This window comes from Python bivittatus, unplaced genomic scaffold (assembly GCF_059951505.1).
Source record: "Python bivittatus isolate LINGU-HERP-01145 unplaced genomic scaffold, Pbiv_v1 ctg000320_np1212, whole genome shotgun sequence".
In the NCBI taxonomy this organism is placed as follows: domain Eukaryota; kingdom Metazoa; phylum Chordata; class Lepidosauria; order Squamata; family Pythonidae; genus Python; species Python bivittatus.
The window spans coordinates 12,638,937-12,661,209 of NW_028277052.1; the positions used below are offsets into that span (position 1 = coordinate 12,638,937).

The window sequence follows — 22,273 nt, forward strand, 5'->3', positions numbered from 1 at the left end:
TTTGAAAGGTCTTTAATAGAATGCTTTTGGCCAGGGAAGATAAGTCCCTACGTGGGTCCAGCACAGGTGGGCGAAAATCAATAGGACTGATTTCTATGGGAAGCTGAGTTGCGCTTCTGCCCTGCAAACGGGGGAAGAGGAGAGCGGGATAAGGATACACTGAGCCCGTCGTAGAACCGCAGCGTGCACGTCTTCCAAAATCTATGGTGGAGCATGCGCAGTCGTCGCTCTGCCTCGCGGGACTTTGTCTTCCCGGTTCCCGCGAGATCTCCGCGTCGAGACTTCCCGGCATGTTCGCTTCGCCGCGAGGAGATGCATTCAGACGACGTGAGTTGGGGAAAAGGGGACCCGGGACCTCGGGTGGGAAGGACATGAGTTATTCTGGGAAACGGATCTGGTTCCGTTCGAAGGCTCCGGGGACCGGCAGCTGCCGCTCCTGGCTGGGCTTCCTCCTTCCACGTGGGAGCGGAGCCTGTTGGTGCTGGACGCGCCGGGGCTGCACCGAGCGTCGGAATTCGCTCTTTGGGACGCGTGCTCAGCTTCCCTACGCTTGCAGGGAGCGTATATGCCAAGAGTCTTCCTCTCCCTAACGGCAGCCTTACGAGAAGAGAATGCTGGAGCATGTGCAGAATGCCACGGCTTTATCCCCGACTCCAGCAGTGGGATCTGGGCGTGGAGAGTGGAGAAAGGCAACTCTGAGCATGGGCAGAATGTGTGTGTGGAAACTTGGAGGCAAAAGACCAAAAAAAAAAAAAAAAAGGCAAAACGTGTAGTTTATATGTCAAGAGAAAGCTCAACTATACAAAATACAGTAAATTTTATATATGCATATATATTATATATGTATATATATTATACACACACGCACATATATATATATATATATATATATATATATATAAAACTATAAAAAATTCCCCTCTCACCCCTATGGGTGGTCTGTGTCTTCCTCAATCTTGGGTCCTCTTCCAGAGGCCTGGGAGTTTGAGGGTTCTGCGTAGTATCTTAGCTGTTCCTAGCACTGCATTTTTCTGCACAGAGAGCTCTGATGTCGTTCCTGGGATCTGTTGGAGCCATTCCCACCTCCCAGCTTAGGAGTCACAGCCCCGAGTGCTCCTACCGCCACTGGGACCACTTTGGCCTTGACTTTCCACACCTCTCTAGTTCCTCCTTCAGGCCCTGGTACTTCTCCAGCTTCTCATACTCCTTCTTCCTGATGTTGCTGTCACTTGGCACTGCTACATCTATCACCACCACTGTCTTCTGGTCTTTGTCTACTACCACGATGTCTGGTTGATTGGCCAGTCCTTGCCTGTCCATCTGGATCTGGAAGTCCCACAGGATCTTAGCTCTGTTATTCTCCATGACCTTCTGAGGAATCTTCCATCTGGACTTGGGAGGATTTAGTCCAGTGTTTCTCAACCTTGGCAACTTGAAGATGTGTGGACTTCAACTCCCAGAATTCCCCAGCCAGCATGAGCTGGCTGGGGAATTCTGGGAGTTGAAGTCCACACATTTTCAAGTTGCCAAGGTTGAGAAACACTGATCTAGTCCATACATCGTGCAGATGTTCCTGCACACAATGCCAGCTACTTGGTTGTGCCATTCAGTATATGCTGTTCCTGCCTACATCTTACACCCTGCCACTATGTGTTGGACTGTCTTTGAGGGCGCTCTGCACAGTCTGCCCCTTGGGTCCTGTCTAGTGTGGTAGACCCCTGCTTCTATGGATCTGGCACTTAGTGCCTGTTCTTGTGCTGCTATGACCAGTGCCTCAGTGCTGTCTTTTAGTCCAGCCCTTTCTAGCCACTGGTAGGATTTCCGATGTCAGCCACCTCAGCTATCTGGCAATGGTACCTCCCATGCAGGGTCGTCTCTTGCCATGGCTGTTCCTCTGCTTGAACGTCCTCCCAGGTCGTCTGCTGCCTGAGGCCGCCTCAGCAGCTCATCTTTGTGTGCCATCTTACTGATGTACTCCTGGATGCTCTGGGTTTCATCCAGGACAGTGGCTTTGACTTTCACCAGACCCCACCCTCCTTCTTTGTGGCTGATTACAGTCTCTGGGTGTTGGACTTGGGGTGGAAACCTCTGTACGTTATGAGGAGCTTCCGGGTCTTCACATTGGCAGCCTCCATGTCCTCCTCTGGCCAGCTCATGATACCGGCAGGGTATCTGATGACTGGCAGGGCATACATGTTGATGGCATGGATCTTGTTCTTTCCATTGAGCTGGCTCTTTAGGACTTATCTTATCCTTTGGTGGTACTTGGATGTTGCAGTCTTCCTTGTCTCCTCCTCATGGTTCCCATGTGACTGTGGGATACCAAGGTATTTGTAGCTGGTCTCTGTCTGCTTTGTGGCCCACTGGTAGTTCCACTCCATTGGTCTTAACTACCTTCCCTCTCTTTATTACCATCCGGCCACACTTCTCCAGTCCAAATGACATCCCAATGTCCTTGCTGTAGATCTGTGTTAGGTGGATCAGCAAATCGATGTCTTGTTCACTCTTAGCATACAGCTTGATGTCTTCCATGTAGAGAAGGTGGCTGATGGTGATTCCACTCTTGAACTTGTACTCGTATCCAGTGCTTGTGATTATCTGGCTGGGGGGTTTAAGCCTATGCAGAACAGCAGTGGGGACAGTGTATTGCTTGTATCTGATGGGCTTTTAGCCCTGCATCTCACCCTGTTTGTACACACTGGCGAGTGTGTAAAGCACACATGCACAATAGATCTCTAGAATTTCATTGCTTTGTCCTTGTATAGTGTTATAGTGTTGTATAGTGTTTGTCCTTGGATAGTGTTATAGCCACATGATACAATCCTGCTTTTTTATTTAATTGTATTAAGGAAATTGTATGTCTCTGTTAGTAGAATGCCTATGGTAGCTAATGCAAAGTAAAAATCAGTACACTAAAACAATAGCATCAATTGCACATCATTGAGTTAAAACAGAGCTTGTTTGGTTCACCCAAAGAACCTTGCCATGATGTGTACATTCTGAGTTGAAAAGCCGGGGGAGAATGACTAACTCAGTCTGTTTTTCTCTTAGATTGTTTGGGATACTCTTGGCAACAAACAGTTCTGCTCATTTAAGATCAAGTGAGTATTCCTTTATTTTCACTATATGTGCTGAATTCAAGGGTTAGAACTGAAGGGAAGATACCTGGTGTCTTCTAGATGTTCTGGATTACACAATTGATGTGTCTCAGGTGCTGTGCAAAGCAATTAGGGTTTATGAGATTTGTGGTCAGAATATTTGGGAAACTCCAGGTGGTTTTCCCTTGGGCTGGAGTATTTTGGACAGTGAATTAAATAATGAGTTCACTCACATTTCCTACTTCTTAATGTCCATGTTTCTCTCAACCAGCATGCCTGCAAGGAGGCTGTTATAAAAAGTATCAGAAATACCTGTTTGCTGTTGAGTAAATTCCGTAATGGCACAGCTCAGAGCAACACCTAGCTCACTTTGGCTGATCTTAGATGCTAAGCAAGGTCAGCCTTGGTAAGGACTTGGATGGGGGACTGCTTGTGAATTCCAGGGTTGGTTGCTGAACTGGGGAGTTGAAAAACCATCCTGGAGGAATGTAATGATAAACCACTTCTGTTATGCTGCTGAAGAAATTGCAGAAATACAGGCACCAGCACTTGAGGACAAGTTTTCCTTTTAGAACCATTTATACTATCCAGAAACCCTGTTTTTGAGTTACTGAAATTACAGTATATCTACATGGGGAGCAATAGTGAACATTTAAGGGTTCATTTTTCTTGACATTCTTCCTATGCACACAGATGCATTCATAAGCAGTTGGCCATGTTCCCTGGGGATTCTGGGTATTGCAGTCCCAAAGCATCTGGATTGCAGCAGGCTGTTGAGCCTAGTGATTCTATAGTAACATTCAGTTAATGGAGATGAGAGATAATGCATGATGTTTAAAAGTGACTAACTTTAGAACTTTCTCCTTTGCAGAACAAAAACTCAGAGCTTTTGCCGAAATGAATTTAATATAACAGGCCTGTGCAATCGCTCGTCCTGTCCCTTAGCCAACAGCCAATATGCTACTATCAAGGAAGAGAAAGGTAAAGATTCTTGCTGCCATTCTTCAGTATCACACTCAGGGCTTTCGCTCTGAAAGAGCAGGGACTCGTTTAGGTCCATCAACAGTCAGTAGCTTCTGGAAGAGGGTTAAAGGGCTGCTTGGGTTACTACAGCAACAACAACAATAATAATAATTTATTAAATTTGCACGCTGCCGGTGACTCTGGGTGGTTTACAGTTAAAAACATTTTAAAACAAAGAACAATACAAAAACACAGGAACAGCACAAGACAAAAGAACAAAGATGGCAAAGAAAACAAACATGGAGGGGAAGAAGGAAAAGAAAGGAAGGGGCATCAGTCATCCTTGCCAAAAGCCTGGGCGAAGAACCAGATTTTTAAGGGATTTCAGAACACCAGCAGGGTGGGAGCCCTTTGAATCTCTGGGAGAACCTCATTCTTTCATGCATAGCTTGATAGGAAAATTTTAGAAATGGGCACACCTCGCTATGCCCGTGTAACACCTCTGCCTCACAAGCTGCTCTAGGTAGGTGCTGCTACAAAGAAGGTGTGCTTCCGGAGCCCCGATAGCTGGCATTGTTTAATGGATGGAACCCGGAGCATGCCAACCCTGCCAGATTGAAACCAGCTGGGCAGATACTATGTTAGACCGTAACCAGGCCCTATGCCGAGTAGGGCTTTATAGGTAACAACCAGCACCTTGAATTGCACCCAGAAGCAAACTGGCAACTAGTGCAGCTTGCGAAGCGGAGGTGTTTCGTGGGCATACCAAGGCGTGTCCATGTCTAAAGCTTTCTATCAAGCTATGCATGAAAGATTGCAAGGTGATATCCAGGATGACCGGCCTTGTTATTCCAGCGTGTGGCCTAGAGGCATATGCAGTAAATTTGCTGAAGCTGTATGGATCTTTGAGCTTGGTTTAGAGACAGCGGTTGGCATCCCACACTGAACCAAGCCTTCACTGATTTTAACCATGGTTTGGTAACTAATGCTTAATATGGTTGGCACGCAGGTCAAGGCCATAATTCAGGGTTTGCAAACTACAGAGGCTGGGGCCACGCGGTGAGCTTCACCCAAACCAAACCAGCTCTGTGAGGTTTTAACGAAATGTGTAGGTCCAGCCAGTAAGACTACACCATTTCTTGTCTTAAATGCCATTGCAGAAAGATATGCTGTAAATATATATAAGGTTGCTAAGTTAGGGAGAGGGGTATAGTTTAATAGAAGGGTACCTGCTTTGCACATAGGGGGTTCCAGGTTCAAATCCTTAGTATCCCCAATACAAAATTAGATAGACGGCTGCTGCCAGTCGGTAAGCAGGACTGGGCCGGATGGATACAAGGACCGTTTAGCACATGCGAGCTTCTCATCTTTCTTGTACAGGATGGGGTTGCCTGAGTGGTGGAAGCTCCTTCTCAGCTGCCTTGTGTGCTTAAAGAAACAGCAGAAAGTGCAAATCACTTCCAGCCCTTCCATTCTACTGGGCCGAATTCCCTTTCGTATAAATTGACTTGGCTTGGAATTGAACATGGGGCACTGTAGCCCACCTGTTTTCAGGCAGTCCTCAGGTTCAGTGGCAATTGGGACTGGAATTTCCATCACTAAGCAATGCGGTCATAAAGCGTGATGTCATGTGACCGCATCACTTAGCAACAGCAATCTTAGTGGTCCCCGTTGGTGTCGTTAAGTGAGGAGCTCACGTGACTGCAGTGTGGGAAGAGGCAGGAATCCAGAAGCATTCACTTCTGCTGAAACCCCGCCCCAGGCAAGCAGGCCAGGGGGCGGGTGCTGCGGGTGGCCTCTACAGAGTATGAGATCCCCATGCCACTTGGGGGCGCCTTAGGAGAAAAAGCAGGAGCGACTTGCGGCCTCCTGCCAGCTTCCCTGTTGACTTTGCTTGTGGAAAGCCGGCAGGGAGGGTCTCAAATGGCAATCATGTGACAACGGGGGCACTGCAACAGTTGCAACTTCAGGGACCGGTCATAAGTCCCCCTTGTTCAGCACTGTTGTAACTTTGAACAGTCGCTGAATGAGTGGTCATAACCTGAGGACTACCTGTAAAGGTAAGGTCCCCTTTGTAATGTTCCCTGATTTAACGCATAGTGCTTGAGGATTAGTATTTTCCCACTGGCACCACACTTGGCCATGGAACCAAGTATGCAAATGTCAGCTTAGCGCTTTTTCCCCCAAATGAGGAAAACAGTTTCCTGGGAAAAGGCTGGGACCTTGTGAGCGCCAGTCACACAAACCTGGAGAATTTATGGATTAAGTGATTTTGGAGCAGATAGCTTGCTTCTGTAACCGAGAGTGTGGCAGATCTAAAGGTGTTTCATATCGCTGCTTGTTTTTGTTCATGTTTTAGGGCAATGTTACCTTTACATGAAAACCATTGAACGGTCTGCTTTTCCCAATCGACTCTGGGAACGAGTAAGTACTCCCTCCCAATGTGCTAGGACTGAATTTGGGACTTTTTTTTTAAATGCCTTTAAGTTTATAATTGGGACTGATTACTCCTGTACGGGATGGTAGCCTTTGTTAAAAAATTAGGTATTAAGTGTGAACAAGCCTCCAGTTGTAGGGATCTGATTCCTGGCATTGTTGATTTGGAAAATAAATTGCCAAGGGCACCAACCATAGTTTGTTGCACACGTTGCCGAGCCAAAACCAAATAAAGCACAATATGTGGGCCAAGATACTTTCTCTGCCATGATGCATGCAGGCACCTTTAGGCAGACGCAGGTGGGACACATTTTTGCAGCAGGAGTTCATGCTTCGGATTTGGCAGAGGATCTGCACTTCCATGGCAGCGTTCTATGTAGTCTTATTCTGATTTCAGTGTTGCACATGGAATTGTGCTCTTGAAACTTCCTGTGACTTTTTGTGTATGCTTCTTGTGTCCGCTAGAGGGAACTGTGTGCTACTAGAGAACCTGGAGGGTCCTGAAAGAACAAGAAAGAGGGCTTAGCCATGGGAGAGTCAAATAGTAGCATCCAATTATTCAGGGTGCTGAACCCCAAAGACGGTTGTAGGAATTTCCATGAGGTTCTCTCTGGACTGAGTAAACGGACCACAAACATGGGAAGGAAGGTTGGGGTGACCGAGGCAGCGTTTCTGTGAAAGAGAGAACAAAATCTGTCATAATGTTGATATACAAAAACCTATGGGGTGTATGTGACCTGTAGTATGGTCTTACTTAGTTCCTGTTGTCCCGTCTCAGAAAAGGTAATGTTCTCCCACCCTGTAACCAATCTTCCAGATTCTCATTCTGCTCTTTTCTATGTGCTTTGGTGGTGCCCTTTCTCAGAAGTGCTGCACACCACCTCCCCTTTCATTTCTGGCAGGTCCGGCTGAGCAAAAACTATGAGAAAGCGTTAGAGGAGATTGACGAGAATCTCATCTACTGGCCCCGCTTCATCCGGCACAAATGCAAGCAGCGCTTTACCAAGATCACCCAGTACCTGATCCGGATCCGCAAGCTGACGCTGAAGAGACAGTAGGTTGCATTTCCTGGCTGTTGCAGTTCAGCAGCGGTGTTACTGCTGCAGAGTGCTGATGCGGGCCTGCTGCTGGCCTGGGAGCTGGCTGCTTCTTGCCACCTGGCTTGCAAAGCCGTTCCACTGACGTCGCCTTTCTCTTTCAGGAGGAAACTCGTTCCGTTAAGCAAAAAGGTCGAAAGGCGTGAAAAAAGGCGAGAGGTAAAGTACCGTATCTGCCGCAGAGGTTCCTAATCCTCTGCTGCTTCGCCCCTCAAGCAGGCCCTGCGGAAGCCCCCGGACTCTGCTGCTGTCTTCTTTTGTTGCTTCAGTATCTTGAGCATAAGGTCTGGGTGCTAGCGTTTAGTGGATGTCCTCTCCCCATAAAGCCCAGGAGTCCCCCTACCAGATGAGCAAATCCTCAGATGGTGATCCACTTTTAGAGCAATGTTAAGAGTCACCCTGTCCACCCCTTTGGGCTGGATCTGTCCCAGGAGTTTATACTGAGCATGACAGCCAGGAGTGTTCATATATGATTCTAAGGCTTTGGGGAAAAAAAGGCCTTTGGAAAGTCCCACTCTTTTGCGGAGGATGAGTAGAACCAGCCCATTCTCACATAATATTATCTTTCACCTTCCACTCTCCTATTGAACTTTTCCTTGTTTTCTTCTACCAGGAAAAAGCCTTAGTTGCAGCTCAGCTGGACAACGCAATTGAAAAAGAATTATTGGAGAGACTCAAGCAGGATACGGTATGACCTCTTAGCAGGAAGTTCCCAAAAGGGCTGGGTTACCAGGTCATTTCCATTGTGTGGAGGGAGGGCACCTGCTCTGGTCTTTATGGCTTTCAGCTCAACCAAGAGGCCGGGTGAGGGAGCAGAAAATGATCCCTGGAATTCAGGGGAAGGATCTAACATTACTCTATACTGAACAAGTAGTCTGGACTGGAGATCCCCAGGCCTTGTATAAGTTGTTAGGGAAATGAAAGGGTTAGGATATAGTGGAGAGAAAGTGGTGAATCTATTCTGAAATCCAAAACCCTCCAATAAAGGATAGATAAAAAGAAAAAAGTATGAAGGACATGGTTAACCTATAGGAGTTACCACATGGGAACCTTGATTTAATGAACCCCCGTTTATTGGACTTAGGTGCAGTAGACCAAATTTTGGGCTGGACATCCCCTGAAACAATCCCATTGCCTCCAAAGTAGACCAGATGAAGCAGTTAATTTTATGCTACCTGCAGTGATTTGTGCAAATCATTGTGAAGGATGTAACTTGTGATTTAACTAACTTTGGGAATAGTGGGCACTCCCTCCCCCCAACTGATTCCTTCAAGTTTCACTATAAGGCAAGATGCAGCAGTGGCCACTGAAGTGACTTCAGGGAAAATTTAGAGATTTCTAAACTTCTGTTAGAGATCTTTGGTGTTTAGAAATTGTGTAACATGTTCCTTTTCTCTGTGTTTCTGTTCTTCTTTTTAGTATGGCGATATCTATAATTTCCCTATCCATGCCTTTGACAAAGCTCTGGAGCAACACGAAGCTGAAAGCGAAAGTGACTCGGAGGCGGAGAAAGAGGAGGCAGCAGAGGAGAAAGTAATGCTTTCAAAACTCTCTTGCTGATTTGCTTTGGGCAGTGGGTGGGGAGGGTATCATTTATGGGTGCTGGGCAGCATATATGCGCGCAGCACTGGGAGAACGCTACGTGTATGTACCGAGGAAAACCTTTCTACAGCACCACTCTAAGGCACCCTCATCCATTCCTCTGTTGGGAGGTCTCCCTGAGAGTAACAGAAGGAGGTTGCAGCTGCACATGAAGCATTGCTGCCAAAAATCTGCTTTCCCAATTTGTAGTCCTTCAGGTGCACATTAGAATCATAGGGTTGAAAGGGATCTTGGAGGTCTCTCTTCTAGTCCAGCCCCCTGCGCAGTGCAGGACTCCTCATCCCATTCTAGACAAATGGGGGTCTAGTCTTTTCTTGAAAACCTCTGGGGACGGAGCGCCCACAGATTCAGGAGGTAGGCTATTCCTTTGCTTACTAGCTTAGTCAGGAAATTCCTCCTTAGTTCAAGATTGGCTCTCTCACTGTAAAGCTTCCACCAGTTAGTACTGCAACTTCCAGAATGCTGAGCTGGTCTTCAGCCATTCTGGCTGGGAATTCTAGGAGTTGCAGCCCTAGCCTAGCACTTCAGGGGAATGTAAGATGGTGGAACAGAGCCATGTGTCCTGCTTTATTGCTAACCCAGAACTTCAGATTGTGTCAAAAAAGCCAAGCTTCACAGTTGGCTGTTACGGCAGGTTTGTTAACTTGGGGGCATCCTGCTTCCCCAAACAAAGTCTCCACAAAGATTCCTACATTTCCTTGCTTGAAGGCTTTTAAGAATTCAAACAGACAAGCATCTCCCACATAACATCCCAGACTTAACAATTGTTGATAAGATAGATAAAAAAGTCCGGATAGTAGACATTGCAATACCTGGAGACAGCAGAAGAGAAGAGAAAGAACTGGAGAAAATCACAAAATATAAAGACCTGCAAATAGAAATAGAATGATTGTGACAAAAGAAAGCAAAGATAGTACTAACAGTAATAGGTGCCTTGGGTGCAATCCCAAAACATCTGGAGCACTACTTGAACACCATCGGCACTGACAAAATCACCATCAGTCAGTTGCAAAAGGCAGCTTTACCTGGAACAGTTCACATCCTGCGACGATACCTTTAACACCATCAAACAACATCTGCCTGTCCCAGATCCTTGGGAAGGACTCGATAGGTGGATAAAAATGCCAAATCCAGTCTAAACATTTGGATGACTGTGACCAACTATAATTTATTAAATGGCTGGGGTGGGTCTTCCGGGCTGTGTGGCCGTGTTCTGGAAGTTTTGTTTCCTAACGTTTCGCCAGCACCTGTGACCGGCATCTTCAGAGTGCAGGAGCACAGACAGGAGCAGTTCTCTCTGTGCACAGCCATCGTATGCCAGCCGTGAAAGCCTTCGACAATACATATAATTTATTAAATTTATATGCTGCCTAACTCAGCAACTCTGGGCGGTTTGCAAATTATTTTTTTTCAAGTAATTTTTATTATAAAAGATTTTACATAGGTTTAAAAAAACCACAGAGACATAAAAAAAAGGTAGGAAAAGAAAGTAAAAGATAACAAAAGAGAGAAAAAAAATCTAAAAAGGCAATTTCTGATCATCTTTGCAGCAGTTACAAACATAATAATTGCCATCTTGACCCTCCCAAATTACATATCATGGTTCTCTTCTTCCCATAAATAGACCCTTTTAATCAATAAATCCTGAAATCACCAGTTCATTTTTATCCATTTTCAGCAAAAAGTCCATAAAGGGTTTCTAGTCTTTTATAAAAGTAACTACAGTGGGGCAAAAAAGTATTTAGTCAGCCACCAATTGTGCAAGTTCTCCCACTTAAAAAGATGAGAGAGGCCTGTAATTTTCATCATAGGTATACCTCAACTATGAGAGATAAAATGGGGGAAAAAATCCAGAAAATCACATTGTCTGATTTTTAAAGAATTTATTTGCAAATCATGGTGGAAAATAAGTATTTGGTCACCTACAAACAAGATGTCTGGCTCTCACAGACCTGTGACTACTTCTTTAAGAGGCTCATCTGTCCTCCACTCATTACCTGTAGTAATGGCACCTGTTTGACCTTGTTATCAGTATAAAAGACACCTGTCCACAACCTCAAACAATCACACTCCAAACTCCACTATGGGCAAGAGCAAAGAGCTGTTGAAGGACACCAGAAACAAAATTGTGGACCTGCACCAGGCTGGGAAGACTGAATCTGCAATAGGCAAGCAGCTTGGGGTGAAGAAATCAACTGTGGGAGCAATAATTAGAAAATGGAAGACATACAAGACCACTGATAATCTCCCTTGATCTGGGGCTCCACGCAAGATCTCACCCCGTGGGGTCAAAATGATCACAAGAACGGTGAGCAAAAATCCCAGAACCACACGGGGGACCTAGTGAATGACCTGCAGAGAGCTGGGACCAAAGTAACAAAGGCTACCATCAGTAACACACTACGCCGCCAGGGACTCAAATCCTGCAGTGCCAGATGTGTCCCCCTGCTTAAGCCAGTACATGTCCGGGCCCGTCTGAAGTTTGCTAGAGGGCATTTGGATGATCCAGAAGAGGATTGGGAGAATGTCATATGGTCAGATGAAACCAAAGTAGAATGTTTTGGTCTAAACTCAACTTGTCGTGTTTGGAGGAGAGAGAATGCTGAGTTGCATCCAAAGAACACCATACCTACTGTGAAGCATGGGGGTGGAAACATCATGCTTTGGGGCTGTTTTTCTGCAAAGGGACCAGGACGACTGATCTGTGTAAAGGGAAGAATGAATGGGGCCATGTATCTTGAGATTTTGAGTGAACACCTCCTTTCATCAGCAAGGGCATTGAAGATGAAAGGTGGCTGGGTATTTCAGCATGACAATGATCCCAAACACACCGCCCGGGCAACGAAGGAGTGGCTTCATAAGAAGCATTTCAAGGTCCTGGAGTGGCCTAGCCAGTCTCCAGATCTCAACCCCATGGAAAACCCATGGGGGGAGTTGAAAGTCTGTGTTGCCCAGCGACAGCCCCAAAATATCACTGCTCTAGAGATCTGCATGGAGGAATGGGCCAAAATACCAGCAACAGTGTGTGAAAACCTTGTGAAGACTTACAGAAAACGTTTGATCTCTGTCATTGCCAACAAAGGATATATAACCAAGTATTGAGATGAACTTTTGATATTGACCAAATACTTATTTTCCACCATGATTTGCAAATAAATTCTTTAAAAATCAGACGTGATTTTCTGGATTTTTTCCCCCATTTTGTCTCTCATAGTTGAGGTATACCTATGATGAAAATTACAGGTCTCATCTTTTTAAGTGGGGGAACTTGCACAATTTGTGGCTGACTAAATACTTTTTTGCCCCACTGTAGTTCCCTCCTTAATCAAACAAGTCATTTTAGCCAACTCTGCAAGCCCAGCCATCTTCACAATCCATTCCTCCATTGTCGGCATTTCTGTATTTTCCATCTTTGGGCATATAATAGCCTCGGTGCAGTTACCATATATAACACCAGTCATCCTTGAGCCTTTTCTAGTTAACTGTCCATAAGTTCTAGCCAAAAAAAGATTCTGGTTTCTAGTGGTTTGCAAATTGTTAAAAAAACCTTTAAAACAAGAAAACAACACAAACTAAAAAAGAACAAAGATGGTAGAGATAACACATCCAGATGGGAACAAAGAAGAAAGGTTAGTTAGGCATGAAGAAATGCTGCTCTGTGGGTCATTTTTTTTAACGCTTTCCCTGCAGGACTTGAACAAGAGGGAATATGTGGAAGTTGATGAGAGTGACCTCAGCGACTTTGAGGTAAGTGCAGTCTGTTGAAGATTGTAAGTCAAAACTTTCAGGATTATCTGCCCAGGTGCACTATTGTAGTGAAGTCCAAGTTCAGCAATGAAGTAATTTCGTGTTTGCCTGTGTACTGTGGCCTTCTGTGTCTCATGTCAGGAATCTGTTCCTAGTTTATTCTGTAACATAGCTTGAATATCACGTGTGCCAACAATCATTATTATTGCTGAAATCCATGGGTGGAGACATAGAAAATACTATTCCATGGATAACTGGACAAGGAAAGACTGGGACCTCTTTAGGTAATAGCAAGGTGCTGGGCCTTTTCATGAATAGATAAGCCCAACAGGGTATGTCAGACTTCACTGGCATTTCTTATATGTGCCTGGTTGGTTCATCCAGTATCTTTTGATCTACTCCCTGAGCAAGGCTGGAAATCTGTACAGAAAGCAGAAGGGAAGAGACTGAAATAGCCATACTCGTGTTACAGCAGCGCTGACTCTAATCTGGCCTTTGTGGTTCTCCAGGCTGTGTATTCCCTGAAGTTAGAGATGGGCAACCTGCAGTATTCATTGAAAAAGCCCTCTGTGAGCAGTTCAGGCCTGGAAGACCTTTGCTCCTTCCTTGGCATGCTACTTCTTAGAGAAGAGGGACTCAGACAAAAGGGAGGGGTTTAGGACAATGATGATGATTTATTAAACATGTATGCCACCTGGCTCCCAACAACTCTGGGCAGCTCACGACAAATTACAATAAAACCAAAAAACTTGAAAGATAAAGGATGGCAAGACTGGATAGAATGAAGCAAGGGGTCTCCCTCTCCCTCACCAAAGGCCTGGGCGAAGAGAGTATAAGAGAGAGAATGAGTGCCAATTTCACTTTGACCCTTCCCCACAATTGGCCCACAGCTTCCAGTGGATTTCCCAAAGAAATGGGACTTTCACTAGAAAAATGGCAGCCTGCCCCCAGTCTCAGGAGTCAGACCAGGATCAGAATACCCTAGTCAAGCTAGGATCAGGTTTGTTCTCTCTGGTGATCAAACAAACCTCAGATCGAAAGCGACGGCTTTCAGAAGTGGCAGTTCCTGCAGCGCAGCTGTTTGGTGGAGAATGCTGGCAGCAAGGAATCGCGGAGGGTTGGGAGTGAGCAAAGGTGTTCTTCAGATTGCCTCCCAATTGTGTAATGAAGGCAGGCACTGTTGTGTCTAACCTTTCTGTTTTTTTTCTGTTGAAGGAAATGGACAAACTGGCAACAAGTAGCGAGGAGGCGACATCCAGCGAGGAGGAAGAGGAAGAACCAGATTCCAAGTCTAAGGGGAAAACTCCACTGAAAGGGCCACTCAGGAGGAAAAGAGCTTATGTTGAAATAGAGTACGAGCAGGAAGTGGAACCACCATCCAAATCCAAAGAGACGTGACTTGGGAGTCAAGGGCAAAAAATGCTTGGACTGTGAAATAATTGTACATGTCTTCACCCATGGAACTGCCTTGAGGCTTTTTGTATAAAAGAGACAAAGGAATAAGCACAGAACAAGCGTGTCAGTGGCTTTCTATTTTTAGCAATTTGCCTCTGCTGTCCTTCCCCACCCACACACATGCAAAAAATTTTTTTTTTCTTTTTTAAAGCTGTTGCAGAGCAAGAGTATTCTCATTCTTAAAATCTGGAGTTTTTCCTTCCAGGTTCAAAAAACAGGCTTCCCCTTGACCAATGTCTTTCTGGAGTTGCTGGGCAGACAAACTTGTGGCAGAATCCTCTTGTATTTGGTGTAAGCATTCCTTGAGCTGTTCATTTTCACAGCTTTGGTGGACTCCTTGCAGTAGGACCTGGTGGCAGAGAAGAAAGAGATATAAAAGGGCTTATTTATTGCTTCTTGCTCTGCTCCATTTGTTCCCCAGGGAGCATCACACATACAGTAGTTAGATTGTTGATTCACTTAGCTTGGTGTTGTTCAAACTTGGTAACTTTAAGATGGGTGGACTTCAACTCCCATCTTAAAGTTGCCAAATCTGAAAAACACTGATTTAGCTTATAGCTATCTACACCTTGGTGTGAGATCTCATGTTTCTGTCCTGGATTCCTGCCATCTTACCAGGCTGTACCCTGCAAAGCATACTTTTGGGGGGCACTGCTTTTAAAGACCAGAAAAAAATATCCTCACAGATCTCTTTGCATGTTCAAATAAGAACAGGAGAATATTAAGAAATATTTATTTAAAGCATTTGTATAGCTGCCCATCTTAAACCAAACTCTGGGTGGCTTACAATCAAGAATAAAACCACAAGCACCCAATAAAAACCAATAACCAAAAAACAGAAGAACTACAGCCATGCTCCCCTGTTGCAAGGCACACATTATTTCCCACTCTAACCTTACCCTATCCCAATGCTTGGGGGAAGAACTAGGTCTTAAGTGCTCTCCTGAAGGTTGAAAGGATGGAGGCCTGTCAGATCTCAGAAGGGAGGGTGTTGTGTTTTATTTAAAATATTTGTATAGAAATACGTCCATTTCAGGATGTGGTGGTGGTGGGGAGAATAAAAGGATGTTGCTAAATCAGGTTTATAATAGCCACATGTACATTCAGACTTCTATGAGATGGGAGGAATTTTGAGTATGTTAGATCAGCTGCTAGCAGATAGATACAAATCATACTATCCCCTGAAGATTCCTCCTCTCCTGTTGAAAACCTAGGCTTTTCCACACCTGCGGTTCACCTTGGGACTGAAACTTGGCTCACCTTCACCTGTCCTTGGGAACAGTGATTCAACAAGAGGAGGCACTTGGTGGCTCTCTGAAGCAAAGCTGCTTTCACAAGTTCAGGGGTGGTGCTCCTGTCTGTGGCCACATCCCACATCATTCTTAGCAAAGCCTTGAGGATTATGGCAAGACGACAAGTCATTCTGTGACAAGAAGATGGAGATCTGATTGTAAAGACTATTTCTGGAGACAGATGAACCCCCGGTAGACCTGGGAACACAAACCCAACCTAGTTGGAAAAGCTACCCAGCCAACTAGCCCTTCTATGATAGACCCAGTATTGTGTGTTTGCTTGATTGCTGCTTGCAGTCTGTCTTGCATTTATTGTCTCCTGCTGGGGTACCTACTGACACGGCTTATAAGTGTTCTAATAACGAAGATAACTATAGCTTTGACCAGTCATTTACTGACTGGAATAGAAAGATTTATTTTCTCAGCATGTTCTCTTGGCATGAGTATCCCTTTGATTCTAAAGCAGCTGTCTTTTTTCTTTTTTACTAAAAGGCACCCCAAAATGCTTCCGCCTCATATGATTGCTTCTCATTTATTCCATAATTTCCCCCTTCTGATATACATATATACCTATCTATCAACTTTGTGGCAACTTTCTCAGGGGCTCTGGGGGAGGCACCCAAGGCTTTTAGGAGTTCATGCCTGTCTTCTTAGATACCTAGGCCAGGCGTGCTGTATCGTACACTCCAGTGTTTCTAATGTTGCAATCCGAGCAGCTTCCTCTGGCCCATCAGGGATTTCCAGGTATCCCACGATCACTCGCTGCAGCCGCTTCAGATGACGGACAATCTGGATGCCAAGCCTCTCAAAAGACAAATTGGTTGAGAATTAGAAGCCCTGTGAGAAGAAGGGCACTCTCATTACCAAGCAGTGATGGGGCATTTCTTACCTCTCAACAAAGGCAGGCAGGCTCTTGGCATATATTCTCCGCAAAGACAGCTGGTTCTCTGCTTCCATGTGAGTCAATAACAGCTGGAGGACTTTGTCAGAGGGTGTGACAAGTGGGGAGTTAGGGGACAATTGCTGTGGGGCCCTCTCCAGGACTGGCAGCAAGTCCAGTATGCACAGCAACACAACCTGGTTTAGGGATGAGAACAGCTGGACCTGTGAGCATCCACCTGACACAGAAGATCAGAGAGCGTGGCTGAGAACTGGGTTCTATTTTTTTATTCTGTCATGAAGTTCACTGCCTGATACTGAGCTAGCCAGTCACCCTCTCAGCCTGGCATACTTAGCAGGGTGGTTGAGATTACACGATGGAGCTAATATATCCCATCTTGGAGGATGCAGTACAGAAATCAGGGGGATCAAAACTGTACTTTCCCAATTAAAAAATAGATGCATACAGACCTCTACTCTATTCTATAAAGGCTAAAGACCCCCCTCAAATTCTCTGTCCTCCCAATCTATTGGCTGGGTTAGCACAACATGTCTGACTAACCTACAACAGAGTTAGGCAGCTTATGGTTCAATCAGGCTATTATACTAAACCCTAACAGAGTTAATTTGGGCAAACCAAGTTACATAAACACAACACTTATATTTCATTCACCTTGGGTGAACCCAACACTGTTTTTTTATTGCACAGACCTTGATCACAATTACCCAGAAGTAAAGTAATTCCCAACGGTATACTTAAGGGTGGAACCTTAAATACTTGTCTTCCCTATTTTTCCATTTAGGGAGATGTTTATATGTGGAGAGTCCCAGATTCAATTCATAGCACCTCTGGAAAGTCAAAAATTCAAAACAAAACAGAGCACAACTACCATTATCCTTATATATAATACTGAACTAGAAAAACCAATGGCAAGATTTCTAAAAGAGCCTTCTCCTTTCCCATCCAAGATTCACTTCTGCACCTCAGCCAACAAGCAGTGGCAGACCTTGTCCTGGGAATGCCACTCACTGCATATCTGTTGGCTAACTGGGCAGGGAAAGAACAAGCAAGTTCTATGTCACCAGAAAAAGAGCATGGCTGCAGGGCATTTCTTTAAAGGCTCCAAATTCAGTCCAACAGCAATTATATGATGGATAGAGACTGATCAGTTCATTTTCAAACAGAGATGCTGAGAAGCCATTAGAGAGACTGGGAGATCTAAAGGGTTATCATTTCTCCATGACTGGAGTGAATTGAGATGGGATGGCTTGTAAAAGCAAAGCTAAGGTTGCAATTCTATGGTTGCTTAGGTAGGAATGAGCCCAGATGAAATCTATGGCAGTTATTTTTGAGTAGATATATGGAGGATTATACTGTACATTACCTGTATGAGTTGAGCCTCCCTGCTGTAGAGATGATTAAAGAGAGCATGATACACCACCTGCACTCTGTTAAACTGCCAGAGGACAGCTGCTGGCTGCAACAAGAGTACATCCATATGATTATCTGACTTGGAGATGTATTTGGCTACACTGTGCAAACAGAATCTCTTTATGACATTAGGAAATGCACATAGGTACGTGCATATATACCTATAACATCATTCCCTTTTTGGGTATCTTTATGCCAAGCACTAAGAAAGACACTGGACAGTGACCTAGTGACCTCCACCACTCAGCATGGCTTTGGACAACTGAGGCTTTCACAATCACGGTTTTTAGCAAAACGTGGCTAGAGTAGAGCAGGTTATCAGCCTTAGTCATACCCATTTTGTATGCAGCATTCCTTGCCAACAGTAAGGACACAATACTAATCAATTTTGGCACAAGCAAGAATATCCCAATTAGAGACTACCTTGAAAGCCAACATATGGTTGTCCACATCCTATCAACAGAAGGTTCATTTTTTCCCCTCAATACATTTTCCATAAAGCTCTCACCGTGGCTCTCTAGATCTTAAAGCTTCACCCAATGCCAATGTTCTCATGAACAAATAAACAATTATTCTGGAAAACCATGCTGATTATTCAAAAGCAAGTGTGTACTTACACGCTACCAATTTTCTTCCATTTGGGTCCTCCTAATGTGATTCTAGTATCCAGGAACTCACAAGGGCAAGAAAACCCTTACGTTAAACACAAACCTGACTCTTATTCTGTCAGTCTCAAACAAACCAGGGATCATAAGCCACCTTTGGATTATATGCTAAATTGTGCTTATTTTTCCCTTTTTGCTTATTTAAACTCCTGCTCCTAAGAAGGAAGAGCCATCTGGAAATAATCAGACTGCATATAGGGCTTTCATGCTCATGAAACCTACAGAATTCCAGTTTACAGTTTTGTGTGAATGTAACCACTCTATCTTTGCCTTAAATAGCACAATGAAGAAAACAGCTGTTTCATTTTAAATGGCTAGTACAGTATACTGATTAGCTCTTGCCTATGCAGAAATAATACACTGTTTATCCCCATTTAAATCTAAAATAGCAGCCATAAACCCAACATATCTTCTCCTTTCCTCAAACATAGGCATAGCTACATCAATTAGGGATGTTGAAAACTGGGCTGAATAAGTGATTTAAATCAAAGACTAAGTGTGTTATTTGTCTAATGCTGCCTATTCTCATTACTATTTCAGTGCCATAAAATTGATGAAAACAATTTTCAAGTCGTGTTAATGTTTTCAGTTGTATCTGCTTCAAGCTGAAATAGAAGAATAATTCTTTGCTCTAATCAGATGAGGTTTAATAGCCATTTTCCCCAACTTATTTATTTATTTGTTTGGAGAGAAGAGCATGTAGATGACCATGGCCTCTATATAATCTATCTGCAGTGAAAGGGCAGAATGGTGTAGATGTGCGTTATTTCCTTACCACATTTTGAATAATATGATGTAGACACTGTACACCCAGGATTTTATTTTCTACTTGGTAGTCATCTGACAGCAGTAGTGAAGGTGGCAGGACTTTTTCCAGGTGATCACCAAGCCAAGGTCTCTGGACCTGCTGGAGCACGAAGCAAAACACGTACTTTGTTGCTGGGTTACGCTGCCATGTTTCTCTGAATCAGAGAAAGAAAATAGCAGGGTTAGACAAAGAGAAGTTTTCCCTAACACTTATTATTTGATTCTTTTAACCTGAGATGCTAGAGACTACTATTTTTCCTGAAAAGCCATAGATTCTGCCAATGAACTAAAGCCCTACATTGTGGGACTGCTTCTGTGTGGAATTCATTACACTTGAAGGTGGCAACAGTAACAAGATGATAACCAAAATAATTACTTGTTTGAAATTCATTTCATTGGGCTTCAAGTTCACAGTAGCCATGAAGGAAACCAAATTAAACCATCTCTGTTTCAATGCATCCTCCGAAAGGAGCCTATTATTTCCCTGGTAAATGGATTCACTGTCAAACTGCTCTTATTGTTTGGAAGATTTTTCCTAACATTCAACCATGCCTTCCTGTATCTTAAATTTATTATTCTGAATCCTGCTGTCAGGGATGATAAAGAACAGGCCTTGAACTTCTGCATGATGTTCCTTCAGGTACTTTGAGAATGCAATCACATTCCAACTCTATTGATTTTTCTCAAGATTAAACATCCAGTTCTCAATTTCTCCTCATAAGAATTAGTTGTTAGTCCTGAGATCACCCTTTTTGCTTTTTTTTTTTTACACCTGTTTCACTTTCTCTGAACCTTTCTTAAAGGGTACTTAGAAATGGACCATAGGTGAGGTAGTGTCTGACCACTGCAGAATATAATGAAAATATCAATTGTGCTTGTATTGATGCAGCATAAAACCATATTTGCCTTTTTAGCCACCACACCACACTGTTCACATATTCAACTCCTATCCCAGGGGCCTCTTTACATATGGTTCATGGGGTCACAAAGAGTCGGACACGACTTAATGACTGAACAACAACATTATCAGTCTAGAGCTCTCTCATTCTATTTCAGTTTAAAATCAAAGCTACATTTTGTTCTGCTTACATTCACTTCTGAGGGCTGGCCCTGTCTACTTCTTAAGAGGACAATTACTGGCATAACACTTGAGGGCAAACGTGATCCTAAGCCAAAAAAATGGCATATCCCTAATCCTAAGTCATCACTCCCATAATGCTTCTCAGTGGCCTCTTTCAAGGCAACATTGACTGTAGAAAGAATCTCTTCTGATCTATAAGCTCAACCACATGGTCAAGTTCAATTACAAGGTTACTGAAGGACATTTCAGTCTTTGTTCTAGGCTACAACCGAGCCTTACATCTTTGTTTCCAGAGCTCACCGCTGGGCTTCCACTCACTTGGTCAGTTCTGGCTTCAGACACTGCATCACCACAACGAACCAGCCGTGCCCATCTTCACACGTGCCTCTGAGGAACTCGGGTACCGATTTATACTCCAAAACACGCAACAGAGCGCTCAGGAGCTCCTGAGCCCCACGCCGGCTCCTGGGCCGGGTCCATGGCCTCTCTGCCGCATGAGCCACCGCACAGATGAAGACGGGTCCTGCCACTTGGCGAAGGACCGAGCCAACCACCGCAGGGTCCAACTCGTCCAGGCCTTTCGCCGCTTCTACCTTGGCCAGGATGTGGCAGAAAACCAGGCTGACCTCCGACGCTCGCTCCGTTCCCGCGGCACCAGAGGGGTCTTCTCCGGGGGACGCGCCTCCCTCCGGCTCCCACCGGAGAGGCGCTGCGTAGCGGCTCAGGGCAAGCACCAGCTCCCGAAGCAGGGCCGGGGCGGCGCCGAGCAGCCACCGAGAGTCCGCAGCCTCCAGGAGGGCGGAGAGGCCTCTGAGGAGCCCCGTCTTGCCTGTGCCGGGAGCCCCGCTTCCAAAGAGCCGCAAGAACCGGGGGAGAGCCTGTTCGGCTGGGGCAGAAGCGGGCTCCCCCAGCCCCCCCGCGGCGGAATCCAGCGAGCGGGGCTGCCCCACAGGGCTGGGACAGGCCTCGTCCCCGGGCATCGCGCCTGCGAAGTCCTCACTCCGCCGGCACCGACTTCTGGCCTCCCGCGCTGATTCTCCTCCCGAGTCCCCGCCCCCTCCTTTGGATTCCCTGGGCCTCAATTCGAATCGCGCTCAAGCGCCACCCGGACTCAAGCCGGTTACGGCTCCGCCGTCGGACGCCGCAGAAGCGCCCCGGCTGCCGCAGAACGGAAGGTCCTGCCGGTATTCCGCTATCCGCCGGAAGCGGAAATTCAACCTCCTTTCCTCAGAGATAAGAAAGGGAAGAACAAAGCATTGCGTGAAGGGTCAAGAGCGGTACCGAAGAACGGCGCCTCTCCACCTTAGGTCCCCCGGACTCTATGTCAGCCGTTGCCCCTCCACGGAGGAAACCGGGCGTTTTCTTTTCAATCTGCGCCAATCAGGGCCCCTGACGGCTGAAACAGGCACTTCCGGTTTTGAGCGGAAGTTAAGACTGTGGGCCAATCTAACTTTTTCTCTAGGTACCCGTCCGGCCTCCTTGGCAACTCCGCCGTTTTCTCCTCACTCTTTTCCTATCCCGCTTTCCTCAGTCGAAGCTGCTTCTACTCGAGTTTCCGTCCTAAGACTGCACAGGTTTGACTCTTCCGACTTCCCTAAGCCGTCGGGCTCTTGCCTGGAAAGCGGGCCCCCGTTGCCAAGAGCCGATGGGGCGGGGCTGCTGGTGAATATATTAGCATGCGTAATGAGGACACCCGATTTTGGTTTCTGTGGGAGAAAC

The 22,273-nt window shown here is 45.4% G+C and overlaps 2 protein-coding genes across 2 annotated transcripts; one reads left to right on the forward strand and one right to left on the reverse strand.

Moving 5' to 3' along the window:
• Nucleotides 1–249: 249 nt before the first annotated feature.
• On the forward strand, nt 250–14,478 carry MAK16 (MAK16 homolog). The gene is made up of 10 exons (XM_007433731.4): nt 250–327; nt 3,052–3,101; nt 3,970–4,079; nt 6,421–6,485; nt 7,400–7,551; nt 7,699–7,753; nt 8,208–8,282; nt 9,014–9,127; nt 12,887–12,943; nt 14,159–14,478. The coding sequence occupies exons 1-10, from the start codon at nt 313–315 to the stop codon at nt 14,339–14,341; spliced, it is 876 nt and encodes a 291-aa protein (XP_007433793.1). The 5' UTR covers nt 250–312; the 3' UTR covers nt 14,342–14,478.
• TTI2 (TELO2 interacting protein 2) lies at nt 14,097–21,899 on the reverse strand. Its single transcript, XM_007433732.4, has 7 exons — nt 20,873–21,899; nt 19,442–19,628; nt 17,955–18,047; nt 16,580–16,767; nt 16,349–16,492; nt 15,659–15,821; nt 14,097–14,747 (listed from the first exon to the last, which is right to left on the reverse strand). Exons 1-7 carry the CDS (start codon nt 21,532–21,534, stop codon nt 14,544–14,546), a joined length of 1,641 nt encoding a protein of 546 aa, XP_007433794.1. The 5' UTR covers nt 21,535–21,899; the 3' UTR covers nt 14,097–14,543.
• Nucleotides 21,900–22,273: the final 374 nt, after the last annotated feature.